The 18,702-nt window shown below is 37.4% G+C and overlaps 1 protein-coding gene across 5 annotated transcripts in view; it reads right to left on the reverse strand.

Annotated features, from left to right (window-relative positions):
- CLCN3 (chloride voltage-gated channel 3) overlaps positions 1-18,702 on the reverse strand; it is a 61,574-nt gene that overhangs the window by 12,469 nt on the left and 30,403 nt on the right. For all 5 annotated transcript variants that reach the window (XM_027456427.3, XM_038179020.2, XM_038179018.2 and 2 more), the window contains 7 exons: positions 11,047-11,204; positions 9,445-9,544; positions 7,045-7,232; positions 6,220-6,342; positions 4,721-4,927; positions 3,290-3,370; positions 1,498-2,043 (listed from right to left, as the gene is read on the reverse strand). In XM_027456427.3, the coding sequence (XP_027312228.2) occupies positions 1,498-2,043; positions 3,290-3,370; positions 4,721-4,927; positions 6,220-6,342; positions 7,045-7,232; positions 9,445-9,544; positions 11,047-11,204 (1,403 nt within the window). The remainder of the gene's footprint in view (positions 1-1,497; positions 2,044-3,289; positions 3,371-4,720; positions 4,928-6,219; positions 6,343-7,044; positions 7,233-9,444; positions 9,545-11,046; positions 11,205-18,702) is intronic.

The following is an 18,702-nucleotide window of genomic DNA, read 5'->3' on the forward strand; positions in this document are numbered from 1 at the left end:
TGCTTACAACAGATTGCAAGTGCTAAAGGTATGAGAAAAGGAACCAAAACCAATTAAAGAGGAAGCTCTACCTTTCTGTGACTGAGTGAATTCTAACACACTATGTGTGATCCTGTGCTGACAACTCCATGAGAAGGACAGATGCACATGAACAGACGAATGCTAAGAGAATGCTAATTGAAGTTATAATACTTAAATGGTAATAAATGTTGTAATGCTTAAAAGGCAGAGCCCTAGATAAGTGAAATTCTATACAACAGAAGTGTAGAATGATAGGTGAAATTCTGACTTACAGAAGACTAACATTTCACGTATACCCAACAGATTTATCTTATCCATCAAACAACATATGGAATATTACTTCAAATAACAGACTGCAACATATTCTCAAATACCAACAGGTGAGAAACACAAGAAAATATTGTTCTATCAATCACAGAATGGTTGGGGGTGGAAAGGAGCTCTCCAGATGATCTAGCCCAATGCCCACTCCATTTTTAGTCCTGGTTCAAGCAGGGTCAACTACAGCAGGTTGCCCAGCATTGCATCCAATTACATCTTGAGCATCTCCAACGATGGAGATCCATAACTTCTCTGCATGACCTATTCCAGTGTTCAACCACCCCCATAATAAGTTGTCTTTTTATGCATGCAATTATTGAATAGCAATGTACACTGTCAGACAATGGAGCTAGTTTAAACACAAATCCTGCTTTGCAGACATTCTGCAAGTCGTGTTTGTGTTAAGAAGCATTTAATATTGATGTAGCTGAAAAAAGTACAAAGGGAGCCTGAAAAGTCAGCAAACAGTGAAGGCGTGGCAGTTACAACACGCTGCTCAGAAAGCAGCCACTGGTTTGAGAATAGCTTGAAGGACTGATAAATGAAGTGACCAGGAAGGACAAAAAAAATAACTGTTTTGTAATGGAAAAGAAATTTCCAGTACAGTCACATGGAAAGAAGTCATGACATGCAATACTTGAAATTTCAGGAAAGAAATCATTATCAGCTCCTTTAGCCTGGGGTAATTACATTAATGTGGTAAGTGAGGAGAGGAGGTACAAAAGATGCAATAGTTCAAGAAATACAGCCTTTTTTGTTTTTCATGCGACAGTCCTAAGGAACCCGAGTGGTTGTGTTTGACCTCAGCTGAGCTTGGCTTTTAGAAATTTTAAAATCACTCTCACTGCTCAATCAGGCCCATACAGCCCTCCACCCACACCATTACTATTGTTAATAAAATCTAGCACCTATTTCTATTCTGCTGAACAAACAATGGGCTAGTTTGAATTCAATGAACCTTAACATTATTTTCTACAAGACTTGCTTATTAATCAACAGTAAAAGGTTTTGTTTTTTTTTCCCCATGAGACCTAAAACTTCACATGAAAAAAAAAAAACAAAACTATAAATATGCTAGCTTTGAGAGATGGAAAATAAGAAAGGCAGTAATGAAATAATCGCAGTAGATGATGCAGCCATAGCATTCACACTTACCTTGATACCAAAGGTGAAGACCGTCATGATTATTTTAAATATGAGTGCTAAACACAGCTGCCATATAGCTGAATAAACTCCGGTGCCTGCTGGGCGGTCAGGAATATCATCTACTATTTTGCTTGCGTTCATATCATTTCTGTAGTCGCAGAGGGAGGAGGATTCTAACGGCCCACAGTCCGTGAACAGCTCTTTAATAAGCTCACTGGTGTTTAGCCTTGTATATGGATTAGGAAATGCGATGACAGCTGTTATTGCTGCAACAATAATAACCTCCAGGACAGGGTACTTCCCAAATTTTGTAGATTTGCGTCGACGACACCATGCGATGTTTGCTCGAATGAAAAATGCTCCCCAGAGCCCACCAAATACTCCCAGAAGAATAAAAGGAAGCAGTTCAAATAGGTACCAAGGAGTGTGATATTCCACATAAAAAAGAACTAAGCGGCTATTACCAAAAGGATTGATGGACCTTAAAACAAATGCAGCTACTAAAGCAGCAAAAAATGATCTCCATAAAGTTTTCAGGGGGAAATAATAACTGACCTGCAAAAGGCAATACATGAGAATTGTTAGTGATCCGATTAAAAATACTGGAAAGACTGTTTCATGCATGTATTACAGTTCTGTTGCTCACATGTTATACATACTGAGGAAAAAAAAGTCTCATTAGTATTATTCCTATCACTTGGAGCACTGGAGCTCCAGCATGTATTACATTTTTATAAAGCTCTAAAACAATTCATGCTTAGATCAGTTTCAAGAACTAAAGCAATACTGAAACCACTGCTGTCATAAGATGTAAGAAAAAACAGAGTCATTTATGCTTAAAACTTTCTCTGTTTATAAGCATCTCTTCCTAGCATTCAACAAACACCAGATTGGGTATTAGCTGTTCTCTCAAATTTCCTGCTACTACGGTTACATCTCCTTTCAGCCAACAGTGAAGGGTTTCTGGCAGATGTGTGTTTTTACAAAGTATCATTAAAACAACAACAACAACACAAATTTAAATACAACATTCAAGTTCACACTTAAGCCCCATACAAGGATTGAAATTTTGAGTTTTCTTCCCAGCCTGTTTTGTTTTGCAACAAAGTAATTCTTCAAAATCCCTTAATGATACAGAGGAAACTATACAAGGAAGTATACTTTCCTTCTTTTCCCCTTCCTCCTACTCAATTTGGAGATTTTTAGAAGACCATTAATGTAGGATTTCTCAAAAAAATGTTAATGATCTAAATAACATGTTTTTGAAACAAAAAATGCTGAAAACTAATTTAAAAAGAAACTTTTCTTAGTGAAAATAGTTTGACGTCCTCGGTGGTTTTATTATAGTGTATTTGTTTTATTAATAGTTAATGTAATCAATTGTGTTTAGTGTCTGAAACTTTGAAGAAATGTTTTAAAAACTGAACTGTCATAGAACTGTCAAATAGATTTCTAAAGCCTCTTACAAAATGGAAAAAGAAGTCCCACAATTTTCACTTTTTAGAATACATTTATAGAATGAAAGACCGGTGCCTCTCTCTATGTAAACTGTACTTATTGACCCAGCCATTCTCCAGAAAAATATACTTGAAAATAAAGCAAAGTTGACATTCATACAAAGAAAATAAATAAAAAAAAAAACTTAAGGAGTTTTCCTATAACAGGACTCATAATTTTGAAATGTGGGTCCTAAAATAACTTCTCTCTTAGGAAAAACTCCACAGCTTAAAGGAATCTGAAATTTTTCATACCAAAACATATTTTTAAATCATTTTTCCTTTAATGCCATCTCTTGACATACCTCCTCCAGACTGAAAAGGACTCCACCAATTGGGGCACCAAAGGCTACAGATACTCCTGCTGCTGAGGCAGCTGACAACACCTAGAAAAGACAGTAGGTAAAGAATTTTTCACAGTCTGAGATACACTTTAAAAATGAAGGACACTATCTTATTACAGTTATCAGTTTCTTCTATGTTTCTATCTAGGACACAGACTTGGTAACAGAAATGCATCAGGTGAGCGTATCAGAATGCTTTTAAGATGTGGCCAGCGCTCACAGCAGCTGCTGCTGAGGTACCAGCCACAATGAGGCCATGTACACTCCTCCAGTCATCCTCCCAAAAGAAGCCTGTGGTTCAATATGAAACTGCTGATAGCTCTTTTTAAAGAAATTGTAGCAAGCTTTCCCTGTACCAGAACACATAAGTAGTAAAGAAGTCCAGCTACTGTAAATATTACTCATTGCAAAGAAAAAAAATCTGTGACAGACTATGCAGTTTTTAAATCAGTCCTGGAGATTTGCACTCGATAGTCTTCAAGCAAAAACTCAAAAAGGCATAAGGTGAACTAAGATTAAAGAGAAATTATTAGGAAACAAAGAAGTGGATGGTCCTGCAGCATCACGGATGAGTAAAATTTAATGCACGAGGCTGGTTAAAGTGCATGTTAATTGTAACAGTATCAGACAGGTTCCTTGCAAGAACAGTGACACCTGAAGCACTTACATACCTGTGGAAGAACACACAGAGAAACTCCAAGAAATATCACACTCGAGATTAACAACGAAACCATGGAAAAGAAATTATTTACTTAAGAATACACAGCTTTGAAACTGGAAGTGAATCCAAGTTTCCTATACAGTGTGCAGTCTTCGTCGAGAATCATGGAAGTTGAGAGTGAGAGAACTACAGCACAGCTGGGAAAACACTTTCTTATTTCACAATATGGAGATTTTATTAAATTAAAAACAATGTTACATCTTGCTACTCACTATCATTACACTTGTTTTCAATAGTATGGCTCTTACTGCCAAAAAAAAAAACAAAACAGGTAAAGAGCCAAAAACACTGTTGTCACCAACCCTTTCCCAGGAGTACTTAGTTCATGAGTTCAGAAATCCTCTGCTGTCCTCACACACAACTGGAGATGATTAGCAAAATATAGAGTCAAGAAGAAGAAGAAAGAATTTAAGGAAAAATGGAATGATCACCGAGATGGGAAAAATGCAGAAATGTTCTGAAATGGAAACAGTTTGCCTTAGAGAATGCTAGGGATAATGCATAGATTTTAATACAAGAAAGAACTGTAGATAATTCAAGCCTAAACACAATCTGAGAGAACAAATATCTTCTAAATTAATCAGTGCTTGGATTTTTTCTCTTTTTTTTTTCTTTTAAACAAAACATATGGAAAATCAATACGTTCTAGAAATGGTTTTACAAAAACTTACCTCTCGTTTTTTAGCTTCATTTGTGCTGTACTTTGGAAAGAGGTAGGAAAAAATATTCCCACAGCAGCAGGCAACATGTACCAAGGGACCTTCCTTTCCTAAACTCAAACCCGATGCTACAGCCAAGACTAAAGTGATGGTTTTTATCATCAAAGTCCACTTTCCTAGATAACCTCTGATGATGAAGCCGCTCAAAATAGTTTTTATCTGGAAGAAAAAAAATGCTACTGTATTCTACTTTCTTCAGTAAATAATTACTTTTATCATTTTAGACATGTAACTTCAAAAAGAGCCTTTTCAAAGGGCTAACTTTGTGAGACATTAAAGCATGCATCATTCTGATTACTACACAGAGCCCATCTGGTTGCCAGAGGCTTTTCATTTGCAACTTACTGTACTACAGAGAACAATAATGTACAACAACATCATCAATTACATTTAGTAGAAAATGTATCTGCAGTGATTTCTAGGACTACATTCACTGGTTTATTATGTAAATTGTCAAGTGAAAGTCAGAAAACCCCTGAAGGAAAAAATAAACCTGCAAATACTATCATGTTGCACTACACTACAACATCTCACCCTTGCATCAATTTCACCCTTTTCTATTTTTCTGTATTTCCTGTTTTTCCTTCTACAGAAAAATATGGCAAAAGATTTGTTGACATAAAGATGGAAAAAATCGGCCTCTTTCACTATAATGTGTCTTTCACTTTCCTAGGACTTTACTTTTCCTAACAATGTAACGTTACTGCAAATATGCCTGTATATAGAAAATAATACAGCTACTGAAGCAAAGAACAACACATCTATAAATAGGACATGCACAAAACACTGGTCAGCTGTGTCTAGAAAGTAAAGGTTATCTATATTTGGAGACCAATTTAGGATGAAATCTTTTTTGGAGTAACACCACAGATCTACTGGAGACTTACACAAAGGCAGGATTTCTCCTTCAATTTCTGCACTACAAATACATGGAAAATATTTACAGAATGAGTGAATAAATGTGACTGACCAGAATTTTACTTTGTTGTGTCCCCCCCCATCCCCCACTACACTCTGTGCATAGTTGCAGAGAGCAACTGTACAAAGATGAGTTTCCAGGTATACTACACAATTTGCTTTGAGAGTTGATTGTCGACCCACATTGTGTCAATGAACCTCTGCTCTCTAATCACTGCAGGGCAAGGATCCGAGGGGTGCTGGGAAATAACTCTTCAAAAGTTTACTCTTAGGCTAAGTATTTCCATAAAAAGTAGTCCAGCCACAAACACGAAGCAAAAACCTACGAACTCAGTACCTGAAGCTTCACAGCAACTCCTTTTTTTCCTTTCAGCCACAGTTAGCACAATTACCTTATTTAAATTTGAATATTCATATTAAATTATTTTCAAGTAAAAAACCCTCCCTCTTGACTTCCCTCTGACTCTGTAAAACAGCAGGAATTTTCACACTAACATGAAACATCTGTAATGTAATTATTACTTCGACCTCACCTCAGGAATCCCAGAGCCACAGGCATATGGAGCAAACACCTTCACCAGAGACACTGCTAAGAAGGCAAAGCTCAAAGCCCAGAAAATGTACATTATGTAGTTCATTATGTATGAACCTGGCCCCTAAAGACAAAAAGGAAAGCAAAAAAATACAGAAAATGTCAGAATACAAACCTGACGTAGGAGCAGTCACTACTTAAAATAACAGAGAGGAAAAGCATAGTCCTTTGCACATCAGCAAAGTCTGGGTTATACAAGTTTGTGTTCTAAGAGTTCACATTAACAACAACAACAAAAAATAAATTAAAAAATAAATTAAACATAGAATCATAGAATATCCCGAGTTGGAAGGGACCCAGAAGGATCATTGAGTCTAACTCCTGACTCCACAAAGGCCTACGCAAAAGCTGTACCCATAGTACAGCACCTAGTAGCTATAAAAATACTTCAGATCTACTGAATACTAAGTATTCTTTATCAAAAAAGATTTTATGGTAGAAAAAATAAAAGCAATATTCTTAGTTACCTAAGGACAACACAGACTTCATTTCTTTTTTGTTTGTTTGTTTAGTATGATCAAGAATAACAATTCCTGTTGTTAACAGTTCTATATTCTCCTTATAACTTCTTTACACCTGCAATACATTAAGTCCTCTTGCAGTATATACAATGCACATTTATTAGAGCATAAATGATTAATCATTTAAAATGCTGAAAAACTGAGCAATAGGAGAATCCAAACCCCAATTTAGTACCCTGGTCTTAAGACCATTCTTTTCTTTGCTCAGTAGAGCAAATGCCTTCAAAGAAGGGGCATATACTTACCTCTGCTTGCCCAATTATTAATTCTGCCCATGTTTTCCACTGTGGACATTTATCTCTCTCTTCAAACGTGGTCTCATTTGAACCCCAACAACACTGTTCATGGTTAAACCAAAAAGCACTAAGGCAAATGCCTTCCTTTAAGTCAGTCATCCAGTCAGCAGCAATATCGATTAATCCTGCCAGTGCCCCTGTTGTAGAAACAGTTCTGCGTTAGTGTTCTAGGAAGTGGAAATAATAAAAGCAGCTAAAATGAAGTGGGATGGCATTAGCTTATATAAACTGAAATTACAGAAAGCCTAGAGAAAATGACATTTAAAACATTACTGGTTTCGAGGAATATATTGCATTCGCAGTATAGTAGGATATTTGCTGAAGAATCTGGTACCTTGTGTTATTTCCCAAGTTGGATCCCAGAATCACTCAAAACCCCAGCATGGCTGAGGTTGGCAGAGATCTCTGGAGGTCCTCTGGTCCAAGCCCCTGCTCCCAGAGCAGGCTGCCCAGGACTGTGTCCAGGAGGCTTTAGAAGATCTCCAAGGAGAGCGACCACAGCCTCTGTACATCAACCTGTTACCAGTGCTCCATCAACTGCAAAGCACAGAAGTGCCTCCTGATGCTTAGATGGAACCTCTTATTCCATCAAGTTTCTGCCCACTCCCTCCTGTCCTGGCTCTGGGCACCACTGAAAGGAGCCTGGCTTCGTCTTCTTTGCACGCTCCTTTAGGTATTTATAGACATTGATGAGATCTCCCCCCGAGCCTTCTGTTCTCCAGGCTGCACAGGCCCAGCTCTTTTGGCCACTACCCACAGGAGAGGTGCTGCAGACCCTCCACTGGACCTTCTCCAGTATGTCTAACTGTCTCATACCTGAGGGCCGAGAAAGATGTATTTTTTTTGTTTTAATACCTACGCCATACTTCTCCAGCAGTCCACTGACGCTACAGAGTTAAGAGTCAAAAGATGACTGCAATATTTGTCTGACAAAAGAGACAATACACCTTCTGACACAGTATCTTACTATGCCTCAAAGAACTCATGAACTATTTTAGTACATTTTGTAAATATATATTAAAAAAAAATAATAATTCTTACTTTGCCAACAAGGGTTTTAGAACATCATAAATAGAAGGCCATACAAACCCTGATGACATTCATGTAATAGATACACAACATGGTGTATTTCCATAACATGGTGAGCATGTAAACCTCCTACTACAGGTAACAAGCAGCAAGGATGCTAAGCACTTCTCCAACTCAAAGCTTTTTTTAAAAAAAAAAAAAAAAAAAATTTTTAAATATTTACAAAAACAAAATACCTTTTTCATGGTACTGCAAAACTGCATCTGAAGTTAGTATTTTTGAGAATGCGTGCAACTGTTAATTAGTTATAATTTCCTATTTTTTTTTAGGTATTAATCGCTACCAGAAGAAGTTGTCTGGAAACAGCCCCCAGGCTTACTTGTATGAACTGGTAGCAGAGAACTAACTCTGGTTCACATTTACTAATTTCCATATATCATCAGTTTAAGATTCTGGGCCAAAGAAGGTCTAAGTCAGTATTTCAGTGGAACAGAATTTAAACTACATTAATTGAAATACATAAAGTAAGACCTTCTCCTGGAAGAAATCAAGGTTGTACCATTTGAGATTCACTGGACACATACAACATAAAACAACTGAAACTGCAAAAGCTGAGCAATATTCATGGCCAGAATTTGCTAGCTTTGGTGCTCTGAAGCATGGTAAAGCTATTTTAATATACATTGCAGCTTTGGACGGGGAGAAAAAAACGCACAAGAAAACAACACTGCACTTTCCCACTCAAATTAACATCAGCAATTTCCAGCAATTATACACTCCCACTTTGTATATTCAGAGGTATATAAACACGCTACACATTTTGCATATATATTAATTTATATGTGATTTGTGAGAGTGATTATGTATATATTTAAGTAGTAATTATACACTTCCCATGCCTTTTAACAGACATTTCTATACTCTGCAACTAATCAAATCCTCCTAGGACTTAGATCTAATATTTCTGTTTAAAATACTTGTTTGGAAAAACTGAGCAAAACATTTGCAACCTCTTGCTTCTGCATATTTTGGTCACTTGAAACTGTGTGTGCTGCTAGACAGTGACACTGCATCACAGTGCAGCCACAAACTATCAAACAATGTTAGCTATAAAAACTCATCCTAAAATAAACCAAGTGGTAAAGAGTTTTGTTTCCCTTTATAAATCCTCTCCCCCAAAACACTAAGGTCTGTATATCAAGATAGTGACTCTTTTCCTCCCTTAATGAAATTATAACACTAGCCTGAACTAGCTCTTACCCAAGTTGGTAAATAATACACAAATGAAATGTCAAGAAATACTCTCTTTTTTAAGATTACCTGATGCCAAGCCAGTTAGTGTGACTACGAGCCATCCTGACCATGCATCATACAAGCTTTTTGTCATCTCCCATGCTGATTCTTTCTTCTTGCTGTTAATCTGCAAAGAGAAATCATTATGAATAGTTGCATGCGCTTTTTTAATAATAGGAGAAAAAAGTATGCATAAGTAACTGTGTGATGCAAACTGCAGGCAAATATACCCACTCTTTAAGCTACAAGCATTCTCCCAGTATTGCTGCATAAAAAAACTTATTTAATCAGATATCTAGTAACTGACAGAGGAAGGAAAATTTAATTTGAAAACTAAAACCCCAAAATTGCACATTAGGAAAAATGAATACTTTCTGCAACATCTAGAATGTGTAAACGTAAAATTATTTCTATTATTTCTATTTCTCTCCTAAATCTTCCATGATTTACATTGAACTGGACATACTGTATTTCTTTTAGTATATTACTAATAAGCTATTCCATATGACTCAGATTCATAAGCTTCTACTCCAACTATAAACATTTTTCTTTTATGTTTAAACCAAATACCACACCAAAAATGAACAGAAAATAAAAATGAAAAACCTGGATAACTACCTGACCCTTCTAAACAACTATAAGCAATGATATCTAATGGTGCTATACAGAAAAAAAAAAAAATCATTTTAGCATTATTTACTTTACTTTGTGCATGTAGTCAAAATTTGTCCTCAATGCATTTTATTACATAACTGTCTTAATTTTTTTTTCATACTGTAAAAAGAGGGTGAAAGCATGTACAACAAACAAGGTGCATGGGCGAGGGAGGGGGAATAAATCAAGGAAGCACAATACTAGGCAAGGAAATCTCCAAATCTGCTTTGTTTTTAAAGTGAATTAATGTAAGGATTCCAAAAGCTTGGCAATAAGGCTCCAAATTGTGTATTTCCTCCTAAAAGGCTACTAAACAGATCTATTACAAGACTGGTGGTAACTTATACAACAGCAATACAACCAGAGTTCATGAAAGAACCTGCAGCAGAGCACACTGATAAAGGCAAACAGGCTGAACTTTGAAGATCTTCTGATGAAATGAGTAAAGAGGAGGAGAAAATGTATTGTGATGGAAGAGTGGAAAGGACATTTACTATGCTTACTGGGAATACTTTTTTGTTAAATAGATAGACGTTAATATTTTAGATACAAGAATTTCACTGTTCACAGTCAAAACAACCAGAGCACTGCACAGCAGTAGCAGACATGCACTTCTACCAGTACAGGTACCACCACAAGCACTACCATACTGCTACAAGTTCATCTGCACTGGAACACAGCTTTAAATATACAACCATTGCAATAAAGGCAGTACTATAAAAATATCAAGGAGGCGTGACACGCCTGTTCCCACTCTGTTAAGTTCCTGCTTTCTTTTAAAGTTATAATACTGTTGCAGGACTGCAGGTATCAATGACGCAGTGCTTTTTATGAACAGCATTAGAGTAGTTCTACCTGATGTAAATACTTACAAATTTACAAGTCTGCACGTATTTATATGTATTACTAGACCAGATCTCAACACGAACACCCAAGCCAAAATAAATTCCAAGTACTGCTATTTATCTCATGTACCCGTCTATGCCTTTCTCTGTCTTTGCACTTCTCTCGAACCCAGTCAATGGTATGGAAGTCATCGTACGTTCCTACTCCAGGAATTGGTTCATCCAGAAGATCCAGTAAATGCGTTGAACTGTTGATGCTTCCTCCATTTGTCATTGTATAATGAGTTCCTGTGACAGAGAAAAGACAGAAATTAATAAATTCTGTAATAAACGAAATATTCTAATGATCAAGACATTGCATATAAAATTTCTGTGCAAGCAATTAAGACACTTCCCATAATACGTGTATGTTATGTCACTTAAGTCTCTCGACGTTGCATGTTAATTGTTTTTCTGTTGTTTACGTTAAATTTGCACATCAGCAACTTCATATGTCATGTTGGTTAAATATAAATTAATGTACTAGTCAAATTACTGTTCCATTTTATGTGCAGACTCCTGAGAAATTTCAACAGAACAAAGTGGGGGAAAAAACGAGTGTTTCTGACACATATTTAACTTGAAATTTGCTTCTCTTTATGAACTACTAGAGGAAAAAATGACTGCAAGAAAATAAAATTGGATAATATATGAAGTTCACAGGACCTCCATAAGTTGCCTGTTATTTCTAAATATTTCAGTCTTTGTTTACTACTCCCCTGCATGTCTGAATCAGACCTAAAAAGTATTATCAACAAATTATAAATGCAGCTAAAAAAAAATGAAGCAAGTACTCACAAGACAGCCCTCAGTCACAAAAAGTTAGAAAAACTGTAAAAAGAAAATGTCTTCTACCAATTTATCATCCCTAGCTAACTCCTTCACAGCCAGCTTACACAGCAGCACCCCCCAGCAGTATTTCTTTCAGTAATCACAATAAAAAGAGTGAGACGAATATGGAATGCAGGAAAGCTTTGTCTTTTTAAGCTTCAGCAATTCAAAAAAAATGTCAGCAATTCAGCTATATTTTTTTTTTTGAGTTCCTGTGGTACGTTTGCAGACCCTAGGCAAAATTTCCTTCTGAATGGCTGCCTAAATATAGCACGACCACCATTCCCCCACGCCCTCAGTGCTTCTACAGCAGTAATTGCTATAAAGGGAACATTTATATTGAGGTTAATATAAATGTTACTCTCACTTGTTTGACTAAAAACAAAGCAATTTGGCCAACGGCACATGGTATACCACAATAACCTCTATTCTTAAAGATGTAGGCCCAATTTGGCCAACACTACTATCAGTTCAGGCAGGCCTAGGAGTTTTGTTTTTATTTTTTGGAGTTGTGAGTTCAGCTTCTTGGTGCTGTCAGCAGTTTATAATGTATAAAATAAATAAATAAAAGATCTTTTGCTTGAAAGGTATTGTTTATGCCTTCTATGTAACACAATGCTTCTTTGGACATTTTCTTGGTGGTGAATGACAAAACAAGAAAATTATAATAAAAAATGTGTTAAGACCAAATGCAATCTGAAACTTTCAAGATACACAAAAGTATTTGTTTTAGTACTCAGCACCCCTGCTTTGCTGTTTACATGCAAACTGAAAGGTCTACAAAAAAGATTAGTTTGTTAGTTTACTTTTTTTTTTCATATTTAAAGTGAAAGGGAAAAATGACTGAACAATGCCAACACCTTTCTCTTAAAGCTTCTGCTGGTCTCTCTTAAGACAGATGCTTCCATTAATAAAAGGCTAACAACAGAAACTTGGATCAGATTTGCAAGTGGAGGCAAATGTGAAAATCTTGATCTAGGATAAGGGATTCAACTCTCTTGCCATTTCCAATTCCGGTAACTAGAGAGGAAGTCTAACATATATGTCTGGCTAGCTGAAAGGACAAGGGCATCTAGTGGATGAGACAGTAACCAAAAGCAGCACTGCAGTGATTAGTTTCTCTCTCCAAATGTAAAGGGAAAAAAAAGACAAAATGAAAATGCGTTTTTTAATGCAACATTATCCTTCTTCACAAAGGGGACATAAATTACAGTTCCACCACAGCTTAATTATTCATCTCCTACAATATTTTACTTAGATCAAGAAGCTTCCTGAACCTGAGTGATCACAATAGAACAAAAGCTTACCTTTGCCCCAGAGTGTGGCTTTATGCCCTGCTATATATGAACCATGATATATGAACCAAAACCATTAAGCTCTAAGGTGCACGCAGCTTTATGCCACATAAGGCAAAGGACAGTTGAGAGCTGGAAAAGCATCACAAACAGTAAGAGCTGATTTTAAGCATGTATCATGAAGTGTTGAACTGGATTCTTTCCATGGAAACCATCAGGGATGGCACCACAAACTACACCAGGCCCTGAGCAGAGCTTGGAGTAAACTAATGAAGAAGAGTCCTTGCCTGGGCATGGTAAATATCCCACTGGGATCATGTCAAGCTCCTGTTTTGCCAGCATCTGCTAGGTCACAGGATGGGAAATGCATGGCACACCAAACACTGAAATATAAATGATTATTTATGATGGAGAGAGATACAGAATGAGATGTGAAGCTGAAGAGGTGATTTCCTTGAATGCAGAGCTGTCATGGATGCCTTATGCAGACAATTAGCTGTTACATTATACCAGGAGAAACCACACGTGTGTATATATACATATATATATGGTATATATCACACACACACATATATATACGTGTATATATATATATATATATATATATATATATATATATATATATATATATATGGTATACCATATGGTATATATGGTATACCATTACACCTGAGAAACAGGCTGCAGTGAGCGTGGTATAAAGGCCACCCTGGAGAGGACCACGGGGAAGACAGCTGTTTAAGATGTGATGCTCAGCGTCTAAGATAGTCTGACAGCAGCGGCATAGGACATTCTCCAGCTAATATCATCTATAGTGCCTTGAACTATTCCAAAGCAGCATTTAGAGAAATACACCTTTACCAGTACTTGACACTTTTCCAAGCTTTCACTTCCCAGTCTTCCATTCCTTCTCTAACACGCCACACCACAAGGCACTCCTCTCAGCCATGACAATGATGATTCTCATCAGCATAAACACATGCAAAGTCTCATCATGTCACACCAGTTTCATCAAAGCGTTTTAATTTTCAATTCAACGGATTGTGTTAAAATCTTTGCCATTCATATGTATTTTTCAACATAACACTAGTCTCCAAGCAGGAAATTATTAATTATCACACCAAGCATACATGCGCAGCCTCTAGCTACAGAACACTTCCATTTTCTGTATGTACACACCTGAGCTATTCTGCAGCTGCAAAGAAAGTAAAGCCTTCTTTTTCTTATGTATGGCTTTGCTTAAGGCTTTATTAGACTGGGAAGCAGATGGTAAAAAAGTGACAGCAGAACTTTTATTATCATAATTATTCCAAACTAACCCATGTTACCACAGAGAGGTAAAGTAACAACACACTGGTCCTCTCAGAGGCTCCATATAACTCACAGGAAACCTTACGAAGCAAATTCAACACAATCCTTCTATACTTGGCAAAACTTTAGGACCCGAGGTAGCTGGCATCCCTTAATTAGCAAAGTTGTCCAATAGCATCTTCAATAATCTTGTATTCTCCACACGTAGCTAGCAAGCTGCTGCAATCATAGACTGCCTGAAGACAGTAAGCTTCCAGACAATAAAAGTAACATGTTTCTTCAGAGCAAGGAGATTGTCTTTTCTAGGTGATCCAACTGCTGCTGGCCTTGCCTGAGCTGTTTTCTATGAAGGTAACTGACTTTCGTTATCCTTCCACGCATGTAATTCCAAGCCTTCAGCACAATCCTCTCTCAGCAATCAGATCTGATAGTGCTGAAGTACTGCTTCAAGTGAAGTTGATTAAAACAGGGGGGGGAAAAAAAACATACGTAAAACATCGATTACTCAATTTAATCTCTACTTACAACATTACACACAGAAACCATCTTTTTAACTGCCTGTACACTCCCAACAACCTCTGCATATTAATGACATCACGATGCTGAGCAGTGCTGCAGACAGGCTACTGAAGGAATGTTTTGTAGCATCCTCACCTCCCCAAAAACAAATCACACCAAAAAAAATAAAAATAAAAACACACAACACGCCATGGATATGAAATGTTGGGACTCGGTTGGATTCCGAGTTACCCATTCCAATAGTTTTAAGAAAGTATCATGCATTGTGCTGAAAGAAAAAAAAGTATTAGAAGAACTGTCATAAGCATTAAGGTTCACAGTAGAATGCTGCACCCTGGGAGGCCTGATCAGAATGAGGTACAGCAAAACCAAATGACAGCGCTGCATGGGCAAAACCAGAATACAGGAAGCGGATTCCAGTGGCATAAAAAAACTCTCTGAAATTTTTTTGGTTGGTTGGCTTTGGTGTTTTTTGTCTTTAATTTTTTTTGTTTATTTTTAAATGAGACTGAAAAAATACAATCCAAAATAGTTTGAGTGGACACTACAGCTTGATGGAGAAAGCAGTCCTTGCAGGACCTGATACATGCTTTTCTTAATTTCCTTCTGAGCATGAACCAATACTAAACGGCTGTTAGTTCCAAACACTGATCCGATTTCCAGCTGTATTTGGCTGGTCCCTCCTGATATAAGGCAGGAAACCAAGATATTACTAAACTAGTATTTTGCTAGAATCACTCAGGCTGTTTTATACATTACAGCTTCCTCCTTGCCTCCTGTCCCCTTGAGGCAAGGAATACCTCTTCTTTTGTACTCTATATATGCCTCACACAAGCAGTCTCCAATCTTGATTGACATTCAAACTATGATAAACATGACAAAAAGCTGACTTATATGTAGATTACAAAGCATTTGTCATGTGCCATGCAGAGCATTTTCAAAGGCTGCCTCACCTCCTCCAGGAGTGATCCTTCATCCTTTTGTCACTCAGTAGATTTTCAGGTTTGAAAGCAACCCTGTGCAACACACAGCTGATAAAAAATTGTGGGGTATGATTGTTTGGTTGTTTGTAAGGATACCTGCTAAGTTTCTAGCTAATCCATTTAAAAAGATAACGTCAGCAAGGACTAATACTTTTAAAACATATGAGCAGATCACTACTGACTCACTCACTATGGTACAGTTTGAAAATGTTCCAGCTAAAGCATTTTAAAACACTAACAAATCAGAACTTGAGTCGCTGACAGTCATATGCAGCTGCATTTGTCCAGTGAAGGAACCCAGGAGATTAAAATGATCTTTAGATCCTCCTTTCCTGGTCCCTGGATATGAAGAACTGAAGAGCCCCTGGACCTGGCTTCTCACTTCTTGTTGGGGTTCTCTCCTTCAGGGAGGAATGGGGCTCGTTTCTACATGTTGGGATTTAAAAATCCCATTGAAAGTACATTTAAAATCGTTGAGTTCAAGAACTGAGGGGTCACGTGCTTTGCAGTTATATAAGTACGGTTTCACACAAGAAATATGTTTCACAATGTATTTGATGCTTTCAGTTCCCACACAACTGTACAATGATCCTTCCTGAGTCCTTCCTTTTGTGCAGTATTCCTTCTTGTTGCATAAAAATAATAAGAACATCAGTATTTAAAACACATACTGCATCCTGGGTAATCTAACAGTGCACAACAGATTTTCAGTAGGATCTACAGAGCATGATTATCTGCACAATTACCCAATATCATGTAGAGAACAAATCCACAAAGGTTTAGCTTATGAGAACAAGCTACAAAACTTGGAAATGAACAGGCTCAAGAGGGTGTTTGGCAGAATAAACAAGACCAGAACTTTACGATGAAGTCTAAGACCATTTCCATACGCCATACAGCATATGATGCACATCACAACATACCCTGTCTCTGCATGCACCGGTTTAGTCTGTTTCATGAATGAAACATCTCTCAGGACATAACTACACAGTAAGGCTGAGCTGTACTCAGTGCTCCCAAATATGAGATGTTGCTCTCCCCATTTCTCCATCCCACTCTTGGTCATACAGCTCCCTTGGATTGTCTCGGTCACATCATCCATCTGCTCAGTAAACCAATCAAACATGCTACTCCAACTAAGCAGACAAAAGTAACAAAAAGAAAAAAAAATTGACATTATACAGAGCCATGGTTAAGGTGACAGACAAGAAATAGTCAGTGCAAGAGGAGGATAGGGAGAGGGCAAGCAAGTTCACCCCCTTCCACAGCAACAAACTGTCAGACTAGTTACACTGAAATATATAAATGGGCCCTTGGGGTCTTGTTAAATTTTAATTATGCCTTTCTGCTGGAAACAATTCAGAACTTCTACATCAATATTCATATCCAGCCAGTATACAGTAACACCTATTTTACAGAGCTCAAAACCCCCAAAGACGTCTGTTTAAGACAGATTTTGGAGTTGTGAATGCAATGGGTAAATGATGTCAATGGCAGAGCAAGCACGACACCCATTTCTCCAAGCATTACATAGATTGTCAAGAAACACCTATCTGTTTCAGTACGAATGCACGTGCATGCTGCTGCTCACACACCCCTTTTTCTAGACGATGCACAACTGAGCCGATTCTGCTCAGCTGCCATCCTTCTGGCTGACAGCAGCACAGCACATTTCATTTGGCTTACTCTAAGCAGCGTGGAAGGAGGAAAAAAGAAAACGCACCACTGCGAGTGAAAATGGAGCTAATCAGTTTACAGCAAAGGCTGGAATAAGCCCTCCCCGACACGACCATCCAAACCTGCTGAGTGCTAAAATCAGCCGGGGCTGTATCTTTCCAGAGGCCAGACGCTAATCCACGGCTTTGCTTCACCCATGTGTCCTTGGGTATTAGGTGCCAAGGGGAATGGAGGCGGGGAAGCACCCAGCCCAGTGCACAGGGTAAGGATCATTTACACTTGTAACAAAGAAGATTTCTATACACAAGGTATGTCTTAGTGCCTAAGCTTCTTTCTATAGCCATCTTCAGACCTCAAAGCACAAAGCTTTCCATAGAAGAAAGAAAGAAAAAAACAAGACAAGAAACAGTTGGCAGTTTATTTGTCTGTAACCACTCAAAAAAAGCCATTAAGCTCTATTGTCTTTTCCTGGCTAGAAATAAATTTTAAATTCCAGAATCAGAAGCACAGCATGCCACGCCAGAATGCACCATTCACTACTGCTGGTGATCAATGATTTTTAAAGTCTTTGTAATCAAGTAATACTTCTCCCTTTGTGTGCAGCTATGAATTCACAGCCTCTTTAGTTGGCTTTCTTAAACTGCATCACATCATGAGGTTCACCAGCTACAAATTGCTCTCTGCATTACAACCAAATTCATACAAAATTACAAAACTATATATACAGCAACTGAAAAAAAATCAGCTGGCAAATATACTAGGAAACTGGAAGACTCAGAACAAGATTGGAAGAATACGGAAAACAATCAAAATGCTTGACAGAAGCACTGAGTAATAAATAATCCCTTCCCCTCCATTACTTCTGGCAAAAAAAAAAAAAAAATCAGTCAATCTTAGTTAAAAAAAAAAAAAGCCTTTAAAAAAATCAAGAGTTAAGTGAAAGCTGAATAGTAGCACCTCAGAGTGAAAAGAAATATTTTTGAGAACCTGTATCCACTGCAAACATACAGGAATCTGAGAAAAGGGCAAAGAACAGGTAAAATACTGCTCAATGCATATAGCACATTAAAAAATGCATAATTGTCTTTTTACTTTAGGTGGAAGAATCAGTTCTTTCTGTTTTTGATGCAG

The sequence above is a fragment of the Anas platyrhynchos genome, chromosome 4, assembly GCF_047663525.1.
Source record: "Anas platyrhynchos isolate ZD024472 breed Pekin duck chromosome 4, IASCAAS_PekinDuck_T2T, whole genome shotgun sequence".
NCBI lineage: Eukaryota > Metazoa > Chordata > Aves > Anseriformes > Anatidae > Anas > Anas platyrhynchos.